Source organism: Engraulis encrasicolus, chromosome 4 (genome assembly GCF_034702125.1).
Source record: "Engraulis encrasicolus isolate BLACKSEA-1 chromosome 4, IST_EnEncr_1.0, whole genome shotgun sequence".
In the NCBI taxonomy this organism is placed as follows: Eukaryota; Metazoa; Chordata; class Actinopteri; order Clupeiformes; family Engraulidae; genus Engraulis; species Engraulis encrasicolus.
Window position 1 is genome coordinate 33,426,519 of NC_085860.1, and position 27,237 is coordinate 33,453,755.

General features: G+C 43.6%; 3 protein-coding genes and 1 long non-coding RNA gene across 4 annotated transcripts in view; 1 reads left to right on the forward strand and 3 right to left on the reverse strand.

Moving 5' to 3' along the window:
- The window catches only part of eps8l2 (EPS8 signaling adaptor L2), an 80,461-nt gene extending 77,443 nt beyond the window's left edge, over positions 1-3,018 (reverse strand). The window contains exon 1 of the mRNA XM_063196136.1: positions 2,723-3,018. The gene's annotated coding sequence lies outside the window, so the exon portion shown is untranslated. The remainder of the gene's footprint in view (positions 1-2,722) is intronic.
- A 2,692-nt stretch (positions 3,019-5,710) lies between these two features.
- On the reverse strand, positions 5,711-13,617 carry LOC134447670 (transmembrane protein 80-like). The gene is made up of 6 exons (XM_063197254.1): positions 13,550-13,617; positions 13,150-13,166; positions 12,295-12,388; positions 12,059-12,151; positions 11,557-11,758; positions 5,711-6,793 (listed from the first exon to the last, which is right to left on the reverse strand). The coding sequence occupies exons 1-6, from the start codon at positions 13,566-13,568 to the stop codon at positions 6,781-6,783; spliced, it is 438 nt and encodes a 145-aa protein (XP_063053324.1). The 5' UTR covers positions 13,569-13,617; the 3' UTR covers positions 5,711-6,780.
- Positions 13,618-18,437: 4,820 nt separating this feature from the next.
- Positions 18,438-27,237, forward strand: part of myrf (myelin regulatory factor) — a 62,650-nt gene continuing 53,850 nt past the window's right edge. The window contains exon 1 of the mRNA XM_063197253.1: positions 18,438-18,924. Within this exon, the coding sequence (XP_063053323.1) occupies positions 18,879-18,924 (46 nt within the window). The 5' untranslated portion in view covers positions 18,438-18,878. The remainder of the gene's footprint in view (positions 18,925-27,237) is intronic.
- Positions 22,347-25,603, reverse strand: LOC134446845 (uncharacterized). Its single transcript, XR_010034512.1, has 4 exons — positions 25,288-25,603; positions 23,973-24,055; positions 23,293-23,391; positions 22,347-22,405 (listed from the first exon to the last, which is right to left on the reverse strand). It is a non-coding gene; the product is annotated as an uncharacterized LOC134446845 (long non-coding RNA).

Below are 27,237 nucleotides of genomic sequence, written 5' to 3' on the forward strand. Positions count from 1 at the left end.
AACTGAATGGGCTTTGCCACAGCCAGTGTCCACGTACGCTGCCGTGCTGCGTGCCAAACGCCTGTTGCTCAAGGCTCCAATTATCACGAGTAATTGGAGCGGCAATTCAAACAGGAAACAACTTGTGGCCATCGCAAACATGCATTTCTATGAATTTATTGATACGTACATTTACGTATATGAATTATTTTGTGATATATTACATGAGACGTGGAAAAGATTTACTCACACTAACGCCCGTTACTTGTTCCTCATAGTTTTTAATTGGGTGCCGAATCCCCCATAAAGTGAATGAATTGAAAAAGGGAAAGGAAACATTTGTGAGTGAATAAATGAAGAAAAGAAATCTGAGGGATGGCATTTAGAGTTAGCCCTACACTATTTGACAGTTATTCTCTTGCATTCAATAGAGAAACCAATCATTGAGGTTTCTGGTCCTATTTTACTGTACAATGCTAAGACATCTACTGTGCGCTTGTGCTATATTCCAGTATTATCATAGTGCAGTCACACTGAGAAGCAGTATCCTTAAAGGGACACTGTGTGAGATTTTTAGTTGTTTATTTCCAGAATTCATGCTGCCCATTCACTAATTCATGCTGCCCATTACCTTTTTCATGAATACTTACCACCACCATCAAATTCAAAGTATTCATTATGACTGGAAAAATTGCACTTTTCATACATGAAAAGGGGGATCTTCTCCATGGTCCACCATTTTGAATTTCCAAAAATAGCCATTTTTAGCTGCAAAAATGACTCTACTTGGACCATACTAGAAAATATTGGTTTATTACTTAGTAAACTTTCATGTAAAGATCAAATTTGGCAATAGGCAGCCCAGTTTCAATGAGCAGCATAGTTGCAGTACCTTTTTGACCATTTCCTGCACAGTGTCCCTTTAAGCACAGTCCTATGATTCTAAATCTAAAACGTGCCTTTTTTCATTTTATTGTGATTGCCTGATTCAGAGTTCAAAGCCATTGTAAAACAATCGCTTCACATTGTGCTAACAACTCCCTTAGCTGTTATAAATCCAGCGCAAACAACTGGCCTCTCATGGCTTATTGTTTAGGCCTAAGTGTCTGTAGTGGGCACACCGTAGTGGTACAGCATTCAGAGTGTCCTCTCATATTGTACAGAAACTGGTTGCCACTGGGCGCATTTCACAGGGTTAGTCTGGCATTCAGCGTGGGTATAAGATTTTATGCGAGCACTGTTACATCCATAGGGCACTCGATATTAACTAAGGGGAGGCTTTTTTGGCCAATTTCTCAGAAAGAGTGTGTGTGTGTGCGTGTGTGTGTGTGTGTGTGTGTGTGTGTGTGTGAGAGAGAGAGAGAGAGAGAGAGAGAGAGAGAGAGAGAGAGAGAGAGAGAGAGAGAGAGAGAGAGAGAGCGGGGTTAGCAAGAGCGAGAGCGAGAGAGAGAGAGAATTTATTGGAATTTTAAAGGAAAAAATTAAATGTGATTTTGGGACACTTTTATCAGTTCAGTGTACCCACTGTATACGTAGACATCTATTTCAGTCCCTGGTAATTCAATATCTCCAGTACTATTTCTCTGCTCTGTATAGTCTGTCTGTCTGTCTGTCTACTTGACTGGCTGTCCCTCTACTTGTTTATCTGGTTGTCCATCTGTCTAGCCAGCTCTCTGACTACCTGTCTTTCTGTTCAACCAGTAGAGTCATAGACTAATAGGAAAATAATAAGAAACCCAAGTGATCTCTATCTCTCTCTCTCTCTCTCTCTCTCTCTCTCTCTCTCTCTCTCTCTCTCTCTCTCCATGTGCAGACATAGGTTGTGATGTATAAGGGTGATGCGTGGAAGTAGTGGCGGTTGGATATTGGATGTACAGTATTAATGCTGTGTGTTATTAGTGATGTGTTAGGCTATATTGGTTTTAGCGCAGGGTTAGCCTTGGTTAGTGCGGTTCTGCTTGACCATGGGAGGCCGTGGTGGAGCTTGCACCAATATTTGCACATGATTATATTATCAGAGCAGAGTCAACATGAACAGTGTCCGTTTGGAGAAGAAGGACACAACACAACATGCCACGGCAAGCTGATAAAGATAGTGCTGTTATGTGAGAAATGTTTCACATTTTTTCCCTAGAAAACACACACACACACACCATGGATCATGTGTGCACCTGCCTCCTTCCCAGTATGCTGTTTGTGCTTTATCTGTCCTTCTCTGAACATTTATGCCACATCAGTGAAATTCACGTCGTAGGCTAAGAAGAGACCTCATTTTTTTAAAATACATATTCATCACAATTTCCCAGGTGGTTATGGTTACACAACGGCAGGTCTTATGGCATATTCATATAGGCTCTGCAGGTATGAGGCAGTGATGATCTTCAAAGACACACTGGCTTAGAGAGGATGAATAGGAATACATTCTATGGAAAACCCGTTCATACAGAAAGTAAGGTGGGTAACAAATGCTTTAAATGAGAGCATGCAAATTGGGGGATTTTAGGAGACAAGCCATGTGCCATCACCTGGTCCTCTGTAGTTTAGGATGGCAACACAACACAACCCAGGTTGCTAGGAGCTACCGTTACTGTAAGACCACTGCGAGTCTTCACCCACCTTGTCACCTAGTCTAAGTTGTTTTGAGTGACATTCCATGAAAGTAAAGCCAACAAATAGTACTACCCTAATGCTAAGGCATGCTACGTGAATAAACAAGAAAGACCGAAACGAAAGGTGTTCTTACCCCGAGTCGGAAAGACGAGGTTAACCACTCCACCTTTAGTGCGCGTGCGTCAAGTCCAGGCAAATTTGGTTATGGGTTGTTCTCCCGAAAACTGTTAGCAGCTTCCACTGTCAATGTGTCATGTTGGCACACGTCACGCTATGTTTGTTGACACTCTGTGGAGAGAACTTTGCTCTTGTAGCGGATGCGCCCCGAGAATTATTATTATTTAGGCTACACAAACGACACACGCAGATGAGTTTAAAAGTATTCGCGATACGCACGGGACAGGTGTAGGGTCTCGGCGCACGCAACAGGTGTGAGGTGAGAGCAATGGGTGCAGGTGAGGGTGAGTGACAGATGACTCGCGGGTAACTCTAGAGTTACCTGCTCCGCGGAGGGGCGGAGTCGCCATCTGTCCAGTTTACTCCATCCATCGCCATGGATGGATACTGGGGGACACTAGCTATGAGGCACAGCAACCAACAGTCTTTTGGAGCACTAAACTAGGCTAAAGGCATTTCTAATAGGCTAGCATACCAACAATAAATTGCTATTGTCATCAGGGTCATTGGCATTATCATAGACTACAATAGGCCTACATACAAAGCCTGAAAATATTCTGGCCTGGGCTTGCATAGGCTATCTGCATTACGTGTGAACGAGAATTGAAATGTTAAGTAGGCGTATTGTTTGTGCATAAGTCTATAACTAGACCACGCTGCGAGAATATGGTCAATTTTAATTATATGATTTACGTAATATAACGGACCCGTGACGTGACCACATGCACAGTTCCACTCGCCCAGGTGCGTAATTTTGTATGGCGGCGGAGAGGTCGCTTCGGAGAACTCCGTGAAAGAGGAGCAACGGTGTGGAACATCGCCCCGGTTCCGATGTCACTGGTCGAGGGAAGCAGCAGCCTACCTGCCAGTCTCTGCATGAGGTGTCATGCTGGCCAGACCCTTTACATAACCCCGTCCCCGTGTGTGTGTGTGTGTGTGTCTGTCTGTGTGTCTGTGCGTGCGTGCGCGCGCGCCAAGACTCAGGACCAATGTGTAGGCCCTCTACTGGCACGTGGGAAAGAATCACCAACTTCGCAGTGAAATAGTATAGCATTGTGAACAATAACTTATCTTCACTCAGTCTTTATTCTGTCGGAGCAAAACTACGAGGACATTACAGACTGCAAGTTAACAATACAATGTTACTTTACATTGCACCACTGACCAAATGGGTTTTTTTGCCCTAAGAATTTACCGTTAGTATTTAGCCATGGGGATTTTTTATTACTATAGATAATATATTTATTGATACATAATTGTATCAATAACTGTTCACTCCATGAATGCCTCCATTGTTGTTTCTTTATCAGGTATTGCTTGCTGTTATTGAGTATCGATTTTTTTTCTGATATCGTGCAGTCCTACACAGAAGCCTTCCTCACACTCCTCTCACTCAAAAAGCTTCAACCTCATACTGTACAAACACAGACAACACTAGAACAGCAATCATAAAAAATATTGTAGTTAGAGGCACTTTGAAGCGCTGAAGGTAAGTTTGCTATTTCCCTGTGTGTGTGTGTGTGTGTGTGTGTGTGTGTGTGTGTGTGTGTGTGTGTGTGTGTGTGTGAGGGCGCATGTGTGGGCGTCAGAAGTCCCACTGGGTTGGCACAGTCTGTGTTCACCACCACACTGGATTATTCCATACAGCCATCTGTTGATATGGGAACACCTTCAATGTCCTGCCAATCCATATTTGTACATTTGATATTTGAAATGTCTAAGCAAACATTTGATTACCCTTGTGTGGGAGTTGGGACATTTTCACATTCAGCTAGTTAACTTTGGCTGATAACAACTCCAATAGCTAGATGGCAGAGGACAAATACTGCAATTGAATAAGCAAGAGAGAGAGAGAGAGAGAGAGAGAGAGAGAGAGAGAGAGAGAGAGAGAGAGAGAGAGAGAGATCACTTGGGTTGACAGCTTTGCGTGCAGGTTCACAAGTATTTCTCTCTCTCACACACACACACACACACACACACAGTGTGTGTTTGATTTAGTGGCTTGGGCAGCCTTGGCTGGAGGCTGATCATTAACTGAGCTGTCAGTGATGAGAGATGAGGGCAACTCTAGAGCAGAGCGGCACGGCGCCTTAGTCTCTCTTAGTCCGCACCTCTCAAATATCTCCTCCCCTCCTCTGTCCCTTTTCCATAATCCCCTTGTCTCCTTCTCTCTAGCCGTGACGCTCTGTGCCACTCTCTTGCGCACACACACACACACACACACACAAACATGTGCGCACAATGACGCATTAGTGCACACACATAGAGAACACACACGCAAGAGAAATGCAAACATGTGCACATATGCGAAATAGTTGTAATTGACACAGAGCATAACTTTCTATGAAGTTTGTATTTATAAGACTCTATTTCACCGTCAAAATGGCTATAACACATTCATAACGCTGCACAAATTGAAATTGGTGTCCATAGTGATACTGCACTTTTCTGTCACTGTAAGTTGGAATTTGAGTAAAGGCATTGCATTGATAGGTATAAACTAGTTATGCCTGTTGATCTTTGTGGTAGCATAACTGATATGTAGAAAGTATATCCACACTTGCCACACGCACTCACACCTATTCACTCTTAACAAGAGGTAAATCCATTAATATGAGCGACCTGTGGCTCGGTTTTGATTGAAGGTGAAACTAATAACCCTCTTCCATTATGGTTGACTCTGTCTGGGTTGCATTGACTCGGTTACTACAACATCCTTAGTCATTGGTGTGTGAGCTGGTGAAAGTGAGCCAGTCAATGTTACTGTAAGTCAGGTGTCACCAACGTTGTGCCCGCGGGCGCCAGGTAGCCCTCCAAGAGCTTCTGAGGTGCCCACCAAGGATGTTAATAAACAATGAAGACTACCAGATTTTAGTCACAGTTAATGTTTTTTTTTAATCTAAATATGGGATTATTTATTCTTCATAATTTATGAGCAAATTATCATTCAATAATAGTGTGAATTGAGAATGAAGACAAGACATCAGTAGATGATTGTGAACAAAAGTAGCCCTCGGGTAGCCCTCAGTAGCCCTCGGTAGCCCTTGGTAGCCCTCAGATCCAGAAAGGTTGGGGACCCCTGCTGTAAGTACATACAGATGTGTTACGTAAAATCAGTCCATTTACATTTTATGCAACAAAAAACATGTGATAACCATTTTTATGTGAAAATATTCATATAAAATTTATTTCAGCCACAGGACACACATGACAGTGTTGTAGTGAGGTACTGGAATGATATTCACATGGCTCGAGTCTTTTTTTCTCACCATCACTGTGAGACTGGACAGCAACACAGATTGCAGCACATTTACTTTGAACTCAATGGCAGAGACAATCTAACTCTCTCCTGCCCTCTCGAGGTTGCTTGTGGTATAGCAGCACTAAATCCATGATGCCACTAACAAAGCCACCAAACTCTTCAATCCTCAATAGATCACATACTGAACTGACAATACTTAATGGTGTTAAACGATGAGCTAATTCTAACACCCAAGTCTAAACACACTCTAGGCTGTTTTTTTTCAAAGGTCCTTTTAAGCAGGGACTTTTAAGCAGGGAACGCTTAAATACAAGTTTACAGTTTAGTTTCACATGACAATTGAGGAAAAAATAGAAAATGTTTTTTTGAAAAACGAACCAACGGCTTCCAGGGAGCCATGATTCTGAAGGGGTCAGACATGTTTAAGACGTACAGTATAAATAAGTCAGCTGAGATGTTGGGCCGAGGGCCCTGACGAGCCAAGCCGTATTAATTATGCATCATTATCACTTCACAAAAGGGCACCTCGGCATCACAGGCCCTTCACCTCGCTTCTTCTGCACTTACAACAGACAATCAAATCCTCAAGCACTACAGAAGAACATTACCTACACACGAGCACCCTCTTTCTCTCTATTCCTCTCTTTCTCTCTATTCCTCTCTCTCTCTCTCTCTCTCTCTCGACGTGGGAAGAGGGTGCTGACACGTCCTTCTCTTCGAAGAGATGTCTGATGGGGAACTGGAGGACCCTCTCAGGTGTAGACACTGTGGAGAGAAAACACACAATGCAGAATATTAGCCACCACGTTACATTATTAACCAACAAATGTTGAAACACAAATATCGAGTTGCGAGGGCACATCATCAAAAAAGTGGGCCCTGAACATTTGTGACAATTTTGAGTGGGCCCCGCGTTGGAAAAGGTTGGGAACCCCTGAAATAGACAAAAAATTAGCATCATTACACATGCCCTCTTACCCCCACCACCACAGTCCACCAGGCGGAGGTGTATCAAGTAAAAAAAATAAGTATTGTTAGGGCCAATCCCACTTGTATTTGTCTACCCCTACCGCTATCCCTACCCCTTACCCCTTACCCCTCCAAACGGAGCCTGCCTGTCCCAACCCCTCCTTTTTTAGGGCTACAAAGCCCTCCCCCTTACCCCTACCTCTCTGGATTAACGACTATTGGGATACCGCTACCCCTACACAAAACGGAGGGGAAGGGGTAAGGGGTAGGGCCAAGGGGTGAATTGAGATTGGGCCAGTTCATCTACCTCATTGGGTACAGTGGAATAACTATCAAAAGAATGCACAAGATGTACTAGTGTTGCAGTTACATCAGAAAGAGTACTTCTACTTTATACACCTCTGCCTCCTGGGTAGACCAACACGGTCATAAATGTACTACATGCCCAGGCCTAAGCAAACACTTGCTCCAAATTGTTTATGACTACTATACACCCACACTAATAATGAGCGCATGGCAATAAAAGGGTGAAAGGCCAGCAAGGTTTCATGGAAATAATAGTTATGTAAATGCAAGTAACCGTGTCATCACTTCCATGGAGCTTTTCAACACACCATTCTCCACTCTATCTTCAGTTTGCATTTATGATTTGATGATGATTATTATTATGATTATGATTTTATATGCACTGACACACTGTGAATCATGAAAGCTATTTTCATATTTTTGCACATTTTTCCTAATTGTTAATGATTGTAAGAAATAAAATAAAGCAAAGCACATAGCTACATAATAGGCACCACCAAAGAGACAAATATAAAAAAGACTACCTATGATTTTGGGCAAGCCTGAAACATCGTACAATTCTGGAACAGGTTAAAACTTGCCAAGTGAATATGTTGTCAGGTGCATGTGAGTTACATAGTACATTCATATTTTCTTTAAAAGTCAATAAAACCTAATATTGACTGGGCAGTGAATAAAAACTACTAAATAAACATATTGTATTGATTTCAAGCATGCGAGTGACTCCATGATGTTTAACTATAATAGAAATGATTTCACGATAAAAAAAAACACTCATTATGGTCTTGATACCCAATACTGCTATAGATATCCCTGCCGTTATGGGTATCAGTGAGTGAATCCATACCAAAGGCGACTGGGCGGGCAGTGGAAAAGCTACTGCTGCTGACGGGTCAGTGTGACAACAGCAGGCAGTGACATACGGTACAGACGGACACACGGACACGTGGCAGCGATGGAAAGATACGCATGGGTGGCGGAGTGAAGAGTGGCCAGGGTGACGTATGACGTATGGGGTGGAAGGTGAGGGGGTAGTGGTATGGCGAGGCACACGTGTGCCTTTTGATAAAACGACATGAGTGTATTGAAGGAACTACAAAAAAATAAAAATAATAAACATCGATAAAAGGTTAGACTTTAATATTTCATCAGTTCATAAATGACAAATAACCATCAATAAAAGTGCCCCTGTGTTATTACTACTATGTTGATATCATGTTTCATCATTTCAACGTACAGTACTTAGGTGACCATGACTTCATATAAGTGATGGAAAAAAAATGCATGAGTGACGGGGTGACGTTGTGACCCCAGAGTGACGTGTGACGGGGTGGAAGCTGACGGAGAGTAGTGGTATGGCGTTGGCATGTGAGCAGAGTGTGTGTCGTTGGATGGAGTGACATGCATGGATGAAACAATGGAGATCAATAATTCACTGTGGCCAGCGCAGCACTGCTGATCAGAGAGGGGGCCTGGCCTGCTTCCATTCTCCACCACACAATAGGCCAACGCAGGCCAGGGCAGGCATAACACTGCCCACATGCACAGCAGGGGCTATTCACCAGCGCTCACTCGCTCACAAAAGAAGGCCAATCACTGCTGAGCCCAGATCACATTCACATTCACAATCTCTCTCTTTCTCTCTCTCTCTCACACACACAAACACACACACAGCAAATTGAAAACACACCTACACACACACACACACACACACACACACACACACACACACACACACACACACACACACACACACACACACACACACACACACACACACACACACACACACACACACACACAAAGACAAACACAGAAGGGTGCACACGGAACTAAAAGGCCATTCTGCTTGGTAATTAATGTGAAATATAAGATACCTCCATTTACGTATACTCAAACACACACATAATACCTTTTCTTAACTGGCCTACCAAAGGGGTTGAGCAAATAGCATTGCAATAGCCCTGTCTGTCTGTCTGTCTGTCTTTTTGCTTGTCTGTGTGTCCGCCTGTAAAGTCTGTGGTCGTCTCCAGGGGGCGCAAAACACCAGAGCCACTAGGGGTGGGTATCGACAACCACCTCCAGATACGATACACATCACGATACAGGGGTCACGACATGATATGTATCGCGATACATGTGTATCCTGATACAGTGATGCATATCCTACCTACATTTTTTTTTTTAATTCATTTTTTTTTTTTTTAACATTTTTAAGGAAACAGACATGAATGACCAAATATTACTTTTTTCTGTAGAGCAGCAGTTACACTGTAGTGAATGTAGAAGACTGCCTTCACAAAACTGTAGGTCTACTGTTCATGATGTGATACGCATCACGAACGGCAGTTGCTGTGTAGCATTAAAAAGTCAATTTATGCTGTTAAATGAAGTATCGATAGTGACACCTCCAATACGATACACGTATCGTGAAGAGGCCCGTGACGATATATCCCGATACCGATATTTGGAACACACCCCTGAGAGCCACCAGCTCTGAATATGTGTATTTAGTGTTGGATCAGGTGCCAAGTTGCCCTCTGATTGCTCTTGTTTGTACTGCACTTTGAAAGTGCATTGTCTCCCCTTAGAATTGTACAGCACACACACACACACCTTCTCATATAGCATCACACATAGTTATATTATACTTCACAGTAAAATTACCAGTGTTAATATAACTCTTAAAGAGCTTAAATGGAGTTTGGCAGGAGTATATGGATAACTGACACTCCAATTTTTTACTGTATAGCCCAAAGTCGTACAGGTCGTCCAATGGTGGCGGGACTGCTGAGCCATGCCCTTGGCTCCTCATAAGCCACTCGATTGGCTGGAGTGCTATGGCGGCGGCTGCCGGGCAACTCAAGAAGCCAGTGCTTTATCAATAGCAGAAGCAGCACTTGATGCCCACACCGGACTGTGCCAACAGGCTACTGTTACATGCAGCTTGTCTGCTAGGACGCCAAGGGGATAAAACTCACAGAGATGCTTCACCAGTCTCATGCCTGCCTGGCCCGGCCCGCCAGTGTCTCTTAAATAACATTTGCCCATGCAAACACCTACCTGTCTGCAATACTGTACATGCTCCAAATAGGTTATAACTGTATAATTGACGTTGAAATCAAGTGTACAGTACATAGGACTGCCACACCTCCCTCCACATACTCACACTCACACACACACACACACACACAACAGGCTTGACACTAACTTTTTTGCTTACCGGCCATTGTGGCTAGTGGTATTCCCAAAATCCAAAATCAGCCTCTCTAAATAGCCAGTATTGTTATCAGCTTTTTTTTTTACCATGATCGCATGTAGCACCAGGGCAAATGATGAATACCACTGAGCTAAATGACGGTCTAGGCTAGCGTTTCTCAACAGGCGCTCTACAGCCCAACCAGGAGGGCGTTAGGGAGCAGTTAGGGAGCAGTCAGGGGGCGTTGAGAAGGAGACAGCTGAGAGGGGGCGGTTAGTTACAATTGGGCGGAATAGTCTATTTTATTTTTTAACACTAAGGCGGGAGTTGTTAGGCTGATAATGAGGTCAAGGGGACGTTTGTTCAAAAAAAGTTGAGAACCTTTTAACCTTTTTAAACCCTGCACATTATGGTTTGTCCTGTTGTATATGTTGTCTATATGTTGTTGACTTGCTGCACATTTAATTGCCCCTTTTGGGGACAATAAAATTGAAACTTGGACTTGAACTTGAGAACCACTGGTCTAGGCCGATGCCTCAACACTACCACATCTGTACAAGACTTCAGGAGTAGGGCTGGGTGAAATAATCGATTTAATCGATAATCGATCGATCTCATTTAAAATTCACATAATCGATTCACAGGGCTGCACAAAATCGATTTGTATGTTCTTTTACTCTTTGTTCAATTTAGGTCTATGGAAAATACCCAGTAGGTATTAGTCAATTAGGCCTAGGCCTACTTATTACAAATTAGCAATCTGTTAACACTGTCAAACCACAGCCATTTGACATTTTTATATAAAAATAGGCAACAGCATATTTTGCGGGAAATCCTTGCACCAAGAAGGGAACGGGTTGAATCGGTTCGGAATGAATCGAATCGAATCAAATTGAATCGTGATTAATCGATTCAAAGCCCTAAGAATCGAAATCGAATCGATACAGGAACATGGCTGCGGTACCCAGCCCTATTCAGGAGGGAGGTTTACTAATGCTCTACCGCCAAACTCTGATACACACATACAGTGCATACATTAACAGTGCATTCTGACCTGCTGAACCGTGCGAAGGTGGCGAATCCCACGATGCCGTTGAGGGCGTAGGAGGCCAGCAGGACGCTGTTGAGGATGAGGTCAGCACGAAGCACATAGGACTGCCACACCAGGAAATAGACAGACAACATGACCGAGCCCACGGTGGCACCCAGGTTTACACCGATGTAGCCCTCATTCTCACTCAAGTTACCGCAGACACCTGAACAGAGGGGAGAGGGGGATAGAGAGAGAGAGGGGAGAGAGAGAGAGAGAGAGAGAGAGAGAGAGAGAGAGAGAGAGAGAGAGAGAGAGAGAGAGAGAGAGAGAGAGTCAGAAAGAGTGACAGACAGGCATACAGAGATTCACACAGATAAAGTGCAGCGCTTATTCCAGGAAAAAAAGGGGGGCATTAACAGACGATGCAAAGAACACACCTATGAAAACACACACACACACACACACACACACACACACACACACACACACACACATACATGCACATACACACACACACACTCACCCCAATAGAGCCTGAGGGCCTCCAGCAGTGCCATGAAGAGGAGCAGGAACAGGTCCACAGCCAGGTGCTCAGTAGGATAGCTCAGCACATTCACTAACACACACACACACACACACACACACACACACCAAAGTAAGTTCAATATTAAATAAATCGTAGGACCATTGATCGACCCAGTGTGTGTGTGTGTGTGGTGTGTGTGTGTGCGTGTGTGTATGTGGATAGGGGGTACTCACTCTTGTAGATGGTGAGACCAATAGACGATAGAAAATAGAAGACATAATAGATGGCTGAAATGTAAATCATCAGCTGGAGCAGGACAGACGATAGCTGGGTAGTAGGGTTAAGAGGCCAGCAACATTCATGACATACGTGCATGCTGTAGAACTACACTCAATGCAAGCACTAAATACATTGCACTTACATACAATGGCCAGACATCCAGAGTTCTGAAAGTCAAAAACCCTGCTACGAATGTACTACAGCCAATAGGCCTACAATTAACCAGCTGATCCTACAGGCAGTGGTGTAGTCTACGTAGAATGCATATGCAGTATACACAGTATACCGACTTCAAAATTTATTGATCAGTATGCCCAAGTAAAATTGATTGATCCATTATTTACAATAGCACAAATTGTACAGTAGGCCTACAACTTCAAAAAGAATGCTCAAATGTAAGTTTACAGTACCCACCACACAAAAGTATACACCACTGCCTTTGTGAGCTAATTAGTGAAATGTGAAGCAGTAAGCATAAGGAGTAAAGAAGCCTATCTGGCAGGACTTCTCAATTCAGTTTGTCCCAGGACCAGGTTAGAATTCTAATGAAAATGCCAAAAAAAAGTTTCCACTTTGCCATTATTACAGCCAAGATTCACCATTACTAATAACCACCATATGCTACAGATAAAACTATACCACCATAGAGAGTAGCATGTCATCTTCTCTCTGCACTAGTAGCTTAGGCCTACAGCTTTAAATGTAGCTTTCAATTCCAACCATTATCCACACTGCATAACAAAACCTCTGCGTAGACCTGTGTCTAATGTACTACACAGATTATAGAGTTTATTCAAAGGGAAGGATACCACCGCGGAACTCTTTGCTGAAAGAGAAAGGCAGAATGTGATAAATGTCATTTTTAATTTTTGATGCACTTACAAAAATAGTAGCATTTGACAACATTTGGAACTTATGGTCAGTTTAATTCCCAATTTTCTGCAGTACAAAATGGATTATCGATCAATTGGTGTGACTAATATAATGCAACTAACTGGATTGCTGTTGCGATGTCAACACTGTGAACTGACTGAACTCGTCTACAGGCACGGAGCTCGTGCAGTAAAAGGTCTAAAATACAGTTGAAATAGTACAGACGGTAATTGTACGTGTAGTTTCAAAGTATGCTAAATGAATTAGAATTTGTAGGTAAGTTAGAGAGAGTTTGAGCAGTAAAACAAGTCAGTATCTATAGCAACGCGTACCTACCCTGCATCCCGACCGCCATCTTGAACACTGTTGAAACCTGCCGCAGGTTGTTCCAAGAAAGAGCCACGTCTCCATCTGGTGGTCAGGAATGGGAATTAACTCTGGTCACTTGATTGATTAAAGGCATACATACAGCCTTAAAAGTGGGGACGCAAATGCACCACTGCATCCCCCTTTCCGGAACCTATGCTGGTAGATTGCAAAACTAGCCTATCTTTAGAATATTTCCCAGAAAAAAGGACAAACCTTTGGACAGTCTGCCTAGTAATAACATTATAGCCTACCCTCAGAGCGCGGACCATGTTGTTTCACTAGTTGACCTCAGTTCCTGTTGTAACCAAACTCCTGTTTACAAAGGTCAAACTCTGGTTTTAGTGTGTACTAATTGAATTTTTATTAATTCATTAGATGGCTCATATGGTTTTAAGCGACCACATGATGACAATAGGCTACTGGAAACAAATGTTGCAATGCAACAGCCTTTTACACAACACTTTTTTTATTCAACCTTTGTGTTAAGTTATTACCGGCTAGCACAGATTAGAAGATAGAATGAGTAGGTCATAGGCTATGTACTGTGAACACAAACATAAAATAAAGACTTCACCCTTTAACAAAGAATTTGGGAGCACACAGGCTACTGTAAAGAATGTTTGATTCAAGACAATAGAATACCTGTTGACACCCATTTTAATCATTGCGTGTATAGCCATATTATCTGAACTGATTGCAAAATCCCTACTATGTTGCAATCATGGGAAGCAGATTCAGCGTCATGATTTATGTCAGATAAATAGCACAATTTTAATAGACGGAAAGACCGCAACTTCATGCAGGGTCGGTGCATCAAGAATTGCAACAATATGCATAGCTCTCATCTGCACTGACGTGTGCATACTCAACACCCACGCATGCACGCGCGCATGCACGCACGCGCGCACGCGCGGAGAGAGAGAGAGAGAGAGAGAGAGAGAGTACTACTGCTTTTGCTAGTGGTAATTCATTGGAATGTGGTACTGTTACGATTTATCAGGGACATTGAGAAAACCCACCTGCTCATACTGGAGTGTGGGAGGGGGAGGGGCGCAGCAGAGCAGTGGGGTGGGGTGAGAGGAGGTGAAGTTGAGGGGGTGCAAAATAATGCTGACATCACTCCTCCCTCTGTCTTCTCTGACTCTTTTTCCCTCACTCCAACTTTATGTGTTTTTACACATTTGACATTTACACGTTTTGCATTTGACTTTACAATGCTTTAATTTCTTGAAAAATACATTTACTCATGTTTTCTTGCTTGTACTATATTCATGCGTGTATCCGTGTATTTTGTTCAGCAAGGGATACATAAAACCACCCCCAAAACACACACACACACACACACACACACACACACACACACACACACACACACACACACACACACACACACACACACATACACATGCACGCATGCACACACACACACACACACTCTCTCTCTCTCTCTCTCTCTCTCTCTCTCTCTCTCTCTCTCTCTCTCTCTCTCTCTCTCTCTCTCACACACTCTGTCCTCTCAGTCCTCATCTTCTTCCTTTCAGTCTCTTCTCACTCTGCATCCTCGCCTTCTCTCTTACTCTTTCACTCATTCTCTTTTCTATCACCCCTTTCTCTGTGCTCCCACCCCCTCCCTCCCTTTGCTTTCTCTTGTTAAGGCAAACACATCCTCATTGTCAACGTGACCCTTAGACAGATGCATATTTGTATGGGACAGTGTGTGTGTGTGTGTGTGTGTGTGTGTGTGTGTGTGTGTGTGTGTGTGTGTGTGTGTGTGTGTGTGTGTGTGTGTGTGTGTGTGTGTGTGTGTGTGTGTGTGAGAGAGAGAGAGAGAGAGAGAGAGAGAGAGAGAGAGAGAGAGAGAGAGTTTGTTTTGCGTTGCTGTGTCTAGTGGCTTTTTATGGATGTGTACACCATGCACAAAGAGGGGATTGTGATGGATCAGACTATGGCTTCTATATATCAATCACTTACAGGACATTCTGTCGATCACAGATAGGCTAACAGTAGCATCCACGTGGAGAAGGCTAAGGAGACTGATGGCCTGTAGTAAGTTAGCTAATGATGAATATTAATGCTATGTTGCAATACTTATTCTCTCTCACTCACACACACATGCACAGTACATGTACACACAGACACAAGCACGCACGCACGCACGCAAGCTCGCACACACACACACACACACACACACACACACACACACACACACACACACACACACACACACACACACATTCTGATGTGTGTTATTTAGACTGTAATATAACTGTTCTGTTCTCTGCCATTTACCCTGACCGGTCAGTAGCTACACTTTGTAATAAATAAAATGATAGTTTCATCAAATTCCAATGAATAGTTATCAAATTGCAGTTATGGTATGGTATGATATCCCTAATGTCTAATATTCACTTTGATACTTAGGCTATATGGTATTTAACATAGCCTACTTTTCTTTGTGTCTGTAGAAGATGTTTCATTATGAGATGTGCATTACCTGCTGGACACTGTTATGAGTAGTGGGAAAAGACGGACGGGTGCAGGCTGTTGATGAACATGTAATGTTCTCTGCAATAGCTTGTTCCACAAACAAACACAACATACAGAAGAAAAACATTTTAATACTAGAAGCACTCAGAGAGCGCAGACCTCCGCCAAGGAAGCTGCTTGATACATTTGACCATGTTACACCCTAAGTCTTTCTGCCTTGTTTTTGTGGTGTTCCCGCAATTCAATTTCTGGTCAGTAGGACAAGTCTAAATGGTCAAGAATCTTTTGAAAAGTCCTGGTTCCGGTTTGTGATCCGGATCACCACCGGAATTTAATCACTTGTTCCTTGGGTTGTTTCTAACAGCTCCACAAAGTTTCGTTGATTAGTTTTTGAGTTATCCTGCTGACAGACAGACAAACAAACACACAAACAAACCAACGCTACCGAAAACATTACCTCCTTGGCAGAGGTAAAAAACATTACCTCCATGGTGGAGGTAATAAAGAAAAATAAGGGAAAAAAGTTAGTCTGACAATATTGCCACTTAACAATAATGCCATTGTCAACTTACACAACAACACTAAGGAAGTCCATGCAGACACACACACACACACACACATATGCACGCACACATGCACACACACGGCCACACACACACGGCCACACACACACACACACGCACAAAGAATAACCAAACATTAGCGATGCATACACACACACACACACACACACACACACACACACACACACACACACACACACACACACACACACACACACACACACAAGTGCAAGTGCACAGAGACACATATATTGGATATACACACACAGCTAAATTAAGTGTATGGCGCTGTCCAGATGTGCCATTGTTTGCGTAGGCTCGACCCCCATCCGTATGGCCGTGTGCCCTGGCCAACAATCCCCACTCTGTGGGCCGGAGAACGGAGGCGTTGTTCCTCACCCACACACACACACAAGAGAGGGATGCAGGGCCCGCAGCGGAGGAGAGCAGAGAGAGAGAGGGAGAGAGATAAAGAGAGTGAAAAACAGAGAGAGAGAGAGAGAGAGAGAGAGAGAGAGAGAGAGAGAGAGAGAGAGAGAGAGAGAGAGAGAGAGAGAGAGATGAAGAACTGAAGAGATGGAGAGAGAGTGGGGGTGATAGATAAGGAGGGGGAGGGAGAGAGAGATGGTCCAGCTGTGAAGAACAAGACAACAAAACACTATCTCATACACTAGTGGGGGTGAGGGGTCTCTGGGCTGGGGGTGGGCCTGGAGGTGGACGTGGGGGTGGGGGGATACACAGTGGTATTGTTCATGATGTGGTGGGGCAACAGTTTGGTGGGGGGTGGCTCACTGTAGGTAGTGGGGGGGTTAGTGAATGAGCCTAGACCAGGGTGCACTTGCACATAGTAAGTGACTTTATGGGGTCTTTTTTTGTCTAAACATTCCCCTCTCAAGTGCATGGCCTATGTCCAAGTTAAATGTCCAAGTTAAATGTCCGATTTAAATATCCAATTTAAAGGGACAAGAAGTGACTATGATACTTGGCGCATGTTTATCGTGAAAATTGCTAAATTAGGAACCATGCATGTCCTCACTTAAATTTCTACAGCAAGTTCTTTGAAAAACAATAAAGAATACATATAGTTATACAGTTTATTATTCACAGAGTCCATCTGTTTACAGTATAATAAAATGGTCTTTGTGTGTGTAAAAACAATATGCAATAACAACAAAGCCTTGAACGTAACATAATCCATAATCCTGAACATAATCAATTTTAAGACAAGTAAAAATTACTTTGACAACTAAAAAAATAAATAGCCCCTAGCCCATCTATGAAATGAGTAAATGTGCGTATTTTAATAAGAATTGGAGATTGAAACTCACTGTCTACGTTTATCTGTATTAACTCTTTCTTACAAAGCACATGTCTTTGCGCATACTTGCGCGCGCGCGCACGCGTGTGTGTCTGCATGTCTTTGAAAATGTGTTTGAGTGTCCGCACGACTGTGTGTATCCATAGGCGCGTGCGCTCCCTCGTGCACATACATTTCATCTATTTCGTGCTGAAATGTAAACCATGTCTGCTTTTTGCTGTCAAAAAGCATTGTTCCTTTCATTTAAGAAAACAATGCATTCAACATTAGCGTGTTGCCATTTCACACCAACCTGTATGCTCACTACACCTGACCTGGCCTGTGTCCACTCCTGTGATTTGGAGTATGACACGCTTCCTCACACATGTCCCCACGTTGGCCTCACCCGAGGAGGGACCACGCACTAAACACTCCGTCAGCGAGGGGGAGAGCGTGCACAGCCACCACTCGGTGTGACGCAAAAGTTTCTCTAGTCCTGTGCCGCGCGCTTGACAAAACTTGCTGGACTAATTGTGGTGTAACGACACATTAACCCGGAATATTGGACCAAGGAAGAGAGTATTTTTATGACTGGACAGGGAATTTTATATCGGAACGATGAAAGGTGAATTAAATATACATCGGGTGATCAGAAGACAACCTGTCTTGTTCAGGACCCAACGCACGCTATAGGCAGTCCGTGAGTGCTCGGTTTACCCTCTAATTCGTGAAGTCAGGAGTAGCCTAACTTTGAAATCTTTGTTCTACTGGTCGGTTTTGAAAACTTCTAGAATCGCCTGTTGAGTTGAATGTGAGTTCTTGTGTGCGCAATATATGTGAGTCACTTGGAGATACCCGGCGGGATGGAGCTGTGATAGTGTGGCGATCCCCGCGGCAGCGTCGGTCTGGGGGGAGCCGTTGATGGAGGTTCTACGCGGGACCTGCTAGGATGGACGTGGTTGATGAAACGGAAGCCTTACAGAGATTCTTCGAAGGTAAGATATTTTAAAACTTATCATGGAAGGAAATGGTTTCGCTTGCACCACTCTAGTGCACTGTAGCCTAGTTCTGGTGGTCTGGTGTCTTTGTGTTGTTTAGTTGGCTTCCGAGTTCACTTCATTTTGTCATTTAAATAGGCTAAAATATTCAGATGTAGCTCTACTAAATAGATTCAGCAGAGTTACAGAGTCTACTTCATTTGAAGTATGTCAGATGGTGGGATGAAGTTTATTAGTCTTTCTTTCTGTCTTTCTTTCTTTCTTTCTTTCTTTCTTTCTTTCTTTCTTTCTTTCGTGTGTGTGTGTTTGAGAGAGAGAGAGAGAGAGAGAGAGAGAGAGAGAGAGAGAGAGAGAGAGAGAGAGAGAGAGAGAGAGAGAGAGAGAGAGAGTTGTGTGATGGGTGTAATGCGTCTGTATGGGCTGATGGGATGTCAGGCCATGGAGTAAGTGACGGACAGAGAGATGGATGAGGAGAGACTTTGAGAGTTAGGAGGAGGGTCACTGACTCACAGGGGATTTTGGGCATCTCTCTCTCTCTCTCTCTCTCTCTCTCTCTCTCTCTCTCTCTCTCTTTTCTCTCTCTCTCTCTGTCTATCCCCTCAACCACCCTCCACTCCACCCCTTCTGTCACTCGTGCTGAAATGAGGCAGATGATGTTCTCCAGAAGCTTGTGTTGTGCAGAGGGGCTTGGAGAACAGAATCATGGGAAAAAGAGTGCAGCATAGCATTGCAGAGAGAGAGGAAATTTAGAGTGTGAGCAGAGAGGTAAGATGTGTGGGATGGGAGGAGAGCAGAAAGAAGGGAAGAGCACTAGAGAGAAAGAGAGAGAGAAAATGAGAGAGAGAGAGAGAGAGAGAGAGAGAGAGAGAGAGAGAGAGAGAGAGAGAGAGAGAGAGAAGTAGTGAGGAGAGGAAGATACAGACAGTTTTGAGAGAGTGAGTTGTGGAAAGAGAGTTTGACCAAGGGAGTGTGTGTGTGTGTGTGTGAGAGAGAGAGAGAGAGAGAGAGAGAGAGAGAGAGAGAGAGAGACAGAGACAGAGAGAGAGAGAGAGAAGGAGGGGGTGACTAGAGGAATGTGGGCACGAAAAGATAAATGGTGTGTTCTGTTAAGGGTAGAGAAAGACGAAAACGGCAAAAAGAGAGAGGGAGGGAGGGAGCGCCATAACTTTGGGAAAGAAAGGTGGAATCAGAAGATGAATGTGTCCTTGCAGCAGTGGGCATGAAGGCAAATAAATATTGAAACATGCTCATTTTTATTAACCGCATGTAGGCCATTTAACTTTTATTAGGCCACTTCTATTGAAGCATAAACGTCTATTCTGCCAGGGAGTCCTGGTCAAAATGGTGGTAAAACAAAATAGTTCCTATAAAAGACAGAAGACACAACACACTTGCAGATGGCACACTACAAGACACACATTAAATCATATAAAACAGAAGTGGCAATGTGAGGTCAAATTTAAGGAGTGACCATTGGATGTATGTGACTTTTTAATGTAGGCAAAAGTGAGGTCAAATTTAAGGAGTGACCATTGGATGTATGTAACTTTTTAATGTAGGCAAAAGTGGTACTGTATCAGTGAAAACTAAATGTATTGGCGCACGCTTGTTTGTTTTTTTGCCCAGTGGAATCCACGGCTTGTCCAGTGGAGTTACAAGCCAAGCAGAGCTGAAAATAAATATATTGGAGAAATATACTACACCGATCACCATCAGAGACTCCCAAAAACACAACAATAACCATTCCATCTATCTCCTCCAGACTGTTGTGCTGGTGGTCATGGAAACCATGATCTTTTTCGCAGTGTGTGTGTGTGTGTGTGTGTGCGGGCGCACGCGTGCATGCATATGTACGTGTGAGTGTGTGCCCGAATGTGTGTGTGTATGTGTATATAGTTGGCATTGAAGTCTGCATGTTTATACATTTCATAAGGCATTTTAGTTGTAAAGCCTTTCCCCCAAAATTTATTTTATTTTCACATTTACTGTTCTCACAGTATCGTGCTAAAAGTTCAGTGAAATCAATTGTGTCAGAAATTATGACCCTGCCATGGCTAAATGGTAGGTCACTGGGTTACTACACCCGCGACCTGGGTTCGATTCCGGCCTGGGTCATTTGCCGATCCTTGCCCGTCTCTTTCTCCCCATTTGTTTCCTGTCTCTCCTCCACTGTCCTGTCACAAATAAAAGCAAAAAACCCTAAAAAATATTAGAAAGAAAGAAATTGTGTTGTTTTTGTCTATCAGTCTGCTGCCCTACACCTGTTTACTCTTTACCTTGAAAATGTGGAGAAATCTCTCAGTAGATAATGAACCTCCTCAGGATAGATACTGGGCAGAAATCTCTTTTTAATGGGCAGGAATCTCTGGCTAGATAATAGATAAGGATGCGCACGGTGCTGGAGGTTTTGCTATCACGCTTGTTAAGATAAGAGGTGAGTCATTTAAAAAAAATAGTATTTCTGTTACTGTATTAATAACAGGGTCTCGCATTAATCATTGATTATGTGCAGAGATACTGTTGCTAAGGGGAGATAGAACACTCGGCGGCCATCTTGGCTACGCGTCGGGGCTTCTAATTCAGATTAGTAAGACTTTCGTGAATGGGGAGTTAATGGGGAGATCAAAAGTGGGACAACTTATCGATACAGAACTCACGGGGTTGGAATCGCAATGAAAAACGAATTAAAACAGCTGTCTTAGAATGACCGTATGTATGACTGTAACACCGTAAAACACGTTTTTTCTCAAGCTTAATTTTGAACTGCGCATGTGCAAGACTTCACGACATGACGTTCTGCTTTCCAGTCTGTTGGTTGTCTCCTAGATACCATCTCTGCCGGGTCTCTCCACTCCAGACCCATCCACATCTCCTCCATCGGCTGTCGGATGACAGACATCGCTTCCCAGACAGCACACTTACGTCTTGCCAACGTCGCAAGATGTAAAATACATCGGCAAGACGTCTATAGAAGAACGTTTGCTCATCGGCAAGATGTTGGGCAGACGTGCGGCGTCCGATGGAACGCCTATGTTTTACCGATGCATTGGCTATCTCGACGTCCCAGCATCTGGCCGATGAGCTGCCGCTATTTCAAAGACATCTTGCCGCTGCATTTATTTACATGCATCTCGCCGACGTTTAGCCGCTTTATATCCAGCCAACATTTACCCGATTTAACCTTAATTACGACCTACTGGACGTACCCCATCTGCGCGAGGAAAGCATCCTGACGTCTCGAGGAACAGCTGATTTTAGGTTGCAGTTATGAACCTAGCATACTAGAAAATCAGCTCTTTCCATAAACAAAAAAGACGTCTGAATGTTCTCACCGCTGCAGTGGAATTCCGCCTTTTTTGAGGTCTTCCTGATCAGTGCTTAACCCATATGCCTCACCAATGAAAACACAAGAAACCATAGAAGTTTTTCCATTTATTTTTTTCCACAATTAAGCAAAATGTCCATCGTTGAATCATTCCTGCAGGAGAAAAAAAAAATCTGTGAACATGGGCCGGATGTGAAAATTACATAACATACCCTACAGTTTAGGCTATGACTTTGACATGTCAAAAGTTTACAACTATTTATTTAAACAGTTTTGTAAGCAGGATTTCACCATCTACTGTATGTAGACTAAGTCCTGCCTGTGGATGAAAAGTCTATCATCTATATTGACCCATTTAATTTAAAAGTGTACTCGCTGTGGTATTTTTTATACAGTCATGGATAAGTGGGGCAGTCATTGGTAAGCGGTTAGGGTGTCCTGTAGCCCAGGGCTGAACAACCCAAAGGTTGCTGTTTCATCTCCCAGCCCGCCAGGTTGGTGGAGGGAGTAATTAACCAGTGCTCTCTCCTCCATCCTCCATGACTGAGGTACCCCAAGCATGGTACCTTCCCGCCCCACTGCAACATACTGCTCCCTTGGGATGCCAATGTAGGCTGCACCCTTGCACAGGTGAGGCATAAAATACAATTTCATTGAGTACAGTGTATACTTGTGTGCTGTGTCACAATGGCAAAGGTGGGCTTTCACTTATATACACCTAGAGATTTTTTTCCCCTGAGTCCAATGTTTTTAAACAGTTGAAACATGAACATTTCCAGTCAATATTTACAATGGAGTAGCAGGCCTCTGTGTCATATTCCCTAGGAATGGTAGCATCGCATCTGCTGTGCTGTGCTGAGTCAAAGTCATTCATAAGCCTACTGGTTGTGTTTTCCCTGCCCATTCACTACTTTGATGGCCTGCAATTTATGCAGATGTGTTCTACAACTTTTTGATGAAACTTACATTTTACATTTGACACCACAAACTAGGCTTACTTGTTGTGCTGTGTGGATTTTGTGAGCAGGGATCTCACTTACCAATCAGCATGTTTTCCTCTTGTTACCAGCATCAGTCTGAACCTGGCTGGACACCTGGGCACTTAACCATATGTGAACTCTGAGGGCAAGTGTAGAAGCCTGGCAAATAAAGACAGGAATAAGTCGGTCTCAGTATCACTGCGCAACTACATTCACAATGTAATATGTTGGTTTAGTTGATTTCTGCCCATCACAATTTAATATTATGGTTTACATTTAGGCATACAACTTTCACAATGCCATATTAGTTACATTTAGCTAGCTAGTGTCCTATTTGGTAAGAACATGTACAAGTGATGTAGGCTGTACAGCAGGGGTGGGCAACTTTCATTATAAGGGTGGGCCAACATTTTTGCTTACCAACAATCGGTGGGCCACATCACCACGCACTTGAGAGAATTTACAAAAGGATACTTCACTTTTTCTTTATTTATACCTGAATGCTTACACTATTGATTTATAGCGGGTTAAAAACTGTCCTTTTTCTTTTTTAAAAAAGTGAGAAGTTGGGCTGCATGTGGCGCCCGAGCCTCCAGTTGCCCATCCCTGCTGTACAGTATCCTAACAGAAAGGCTCTCATAGTATTTCAAATAATGGTCTATATAAAAACTGGTTATAATAGGTACAGTGCAGCATAAACAGGGTTGAGGGGGTGGTTTCTTTTATTTCGTTGTACCTACTGAGCAGTTTAGCCAATGTCTGTGTGACACGTTCATGCTGCCACTTCCACAGCATCCTCTTCACAACCGCGGGGGCAAAACACCTAAAAACATAATAAGGTTTTTTCAGTCCAAGATATAGACTAGAAAATGAGTGACAGCATCACAATCAGTTTGTATGCAAGTGTAGTGGACCCCCCATTTTTCTCTTTTTGTTATTCCCTTATTATTCCCTTATTCTCATTCCCTGTCTTTTTGTTGTCCTGTCAGAAGTTGTCTTTTAGTTTAATTATGCTGTTGCACGTTTTCGCCAATAGATGGCATCATAGGACCAGCAATGAGTGCAGAGACTCTCTCTGGTGCAGTAGCCACTTCGGCCACATAAGAGGAACGAAATGTGGAAGTGGCAGGCTTTGTTATGATACAGAAGGCAGCGGTGTCAGCTGTACAGTTATGCTGAGGAAAATGTAAATAAACAACGAACTCAGCGAAACTCTACACACTTGAGGACCTTATTCATTAAGTGTGCAACATAAGCATTCACGCAATAATGCCACAGGGCACATTTCAGTTTATAAGCAAGATTACGATATGCACTGTGCTCGAAACAAGCACAGGACAAAACTGTGAGTAGCTCTATGTAAACAATAGCAGGCACGATAGTTGAAATATGCTACAGTGCGGTTCGTGTGGAGGATGGACATGTCAAAGACTGAGGCGACCTGACACACGAAAACACTTTGCCGTGTAACATTAGCCAATCTTTATTTTCAGATGTGACTTCCGATTATTATTTAAAACACGACTACCTGTCAGTCACCTTAATGAAATTGTTAGCCAATGAATGGTTGGTGCAATTTCGATCCCACATCTTCAAGAATAATGAATGCAGGCAGCCAACTAAAATAGTCAGTAGGCACAGTTTGTAACTCATCGGATTTTTAAAATCTCACTTCAGGAGAAGTGGGTGGACTGCGTACCCCTGCGTACCATGCCCACTACACCCCTGACAACAAGCTAGTTCTAGCCAGAAGTTCTAGCCAAAGCAAGATGCACAAGCAACGTCAGATTACACAGACTGACAATATATCTGCCAAGACATTGAACGATTTAAAGCAGCCTAGAATCAAACGCTTTTGTAAAGTTGAGCTCATGTTGGAAAACTTTGTCAGGTGAGGTGAAGTAGTTTTAGCATACAGTAGTAGACCTACCTACGGATGTCATGGAGTCTGAAACACCACATTATTAACACACACGACAAAAAAACAAATGTGGAAGCGGAGGATAAAGTAATATACGTGCCAACATTGACATATATTTCCTCCAAATCACGTACCTTTAGTCTGTATGAGGATTCCCAAGACAGTTGTACATCTGACGGGTAGATCCCATTACCTGGTTACGGTACGGTCGGAAAACGGGCCACACACATGGCAACAGCTGATGAGGAACGAGCCGTCGTAAAAGCTCATTTTTGCGCTTGCGTCGATGCGATGAGATGATTGGATCAATGATGGCACAGCTCAGCAACCGATTGGCTCTTGTTGCGGGTAGGCGGGAGATAAGCAGGCATTCGACGTTTTGGCGTTACGATTTCACACCGTTTATTCCTATGGAGACATTCGTCAGTGTTCTATCTCCTTGTTAGAGTACCTCTGTTATGTGTTAGATTCTAGAATTTAGAATTTAGAATTCTATTTTATTCCAGCTAGGATTTGCTAGCAGGCTAACTCACGTGGAACAGGGCTTCATACTTTATTGTGCCCATAATCACAGGTTGCTATGATCAGGTGTATCTGATTTTAAGCAGCACCAGTCACTGCCTTTAAAGAGTACTAGGTCTCATTCGCTTTCACACACATGTACGCACGCGCACACACACACACACACATAGTGTAAAAGACATTGTCTTCAATGGACCACTCTCTCTGTGTCTCTTTCTCTCTCTCTCTCTCTCTCTCTCTCTCTCTCTCTCTCTCTCTCTCTCTCTCTCTCTCTCTCTCTCTCTCGAGTGCAACAAGTGTATGTACCCCCAAGGCAACATGCCCAGTTTAAACTCTGTAAGCCTTGCAGTGGCTGCAAGTACTCTATTTGATGATGAGTGTGTGTTTTGGTAGTTGGGTGTGTTTGAGTGTGCCTGGTGCACGGGTGCAATGGGTCAAGCAATACCACTCTCTGGCACATCACACTACAGCCACTAAAGTAACATAAACATCACATCACACACAAGGGCGCACACACAACACACACAGTGCATAATGTGCACATTTGGGTGAACACACACACACACACACACACACACTCTCTCTCTCTCTCTCTCTCTCTCTCTCTCTCTCTCTCTCTCTCTCCTCTCTCTGTCTCTCTCTCTCCCTCTCTCTCCCTCCCTCTCTCTCTCTCTCTCTCTCACACACACACACACACACACACACACACACACACACACACACACACACACACACACATACACACACGTGCATCAGGCACATTTTAAAGCACACTTGCTGGCCAGTTCAGGCTAACACATAATGCAGACCATGGCCTGCCAAGTGGTGCTCTTAACTCTACCAAGAATGTATGTGTTTACATTCTTGCCTCGGGAGTGTGTGAGACAGAGAGAGAGAGAGAGAGAGAGAGAGAGAGAGAGAGAGAGAGAGAGAGAGAGAGAGAGGGGGGGGAGAAAGAGACAGAGGGAGAAGGAGAGAGAGAGAGAGAGAGGCTGTCGTTGTGTTTTGATGTTTTCCTCAAGGTTCTTTTGAACTTCTCATCATAGATCTGTAGTGTTATAAACAGACACATACACTCACAGACATGAGTGTGTGTGTGTGTGCGCTTGTGTGCGTGTGCGTGTGTGCATGCTTGAGTTTCAGTCTGTGTCCCCCTTGTGTGTGTTCATTTCCAACGTGTGTGTGCATGTGCTTGTGTGCATTTGCAAATGCATGTGTGTAAGTGTATGTGTGTGCAATGCTGACGTGTGCTTGCATTGCATGCGTGTTGAAGAGGCTGTGGCCGAGTCCAGGACGGTCTGTCCTTGAGCACTGGACCACCTGAGCAGAGAAATGCTTCACATCACACGCACACACACACACACATACACACACACGCACGCACGCACGCACACACACACACACACACACACTGGACCACCTGAGCAGCAGAGATGCTTCACGGGCGTCTTATGTAGAAGAGCTGTTGCATTCCACACGCGCGCCGCACACACACACACACACACGTACAGTACATACACACAGACAGAGGCAATAGAAGAATTACCAGAGTGTGTGGTGCT

What these genes read in the sequence shown, in the direction of transcription:
- LOC134447670 (XM_063197254.1), bottom strand. An exon ending in TGGTCTCACCATCTACAAGA is followed by an intron (nt 12,152 to 12,294) that starts GTGAGTACCCCC and finishes TGTGTGTGTTAG; the next exon opens with TGAATGTGCTGAGCTATCCT. An exon ending in GGCCCTCAGGCTCTATTGGG is followed by an intron (nt 11,759 to 12,058) that starts GTGAGTGTGTGT and finishes CCCTCTGTTCAG; the next exon opens with GTGTCTGCGGTAACTTGAGT.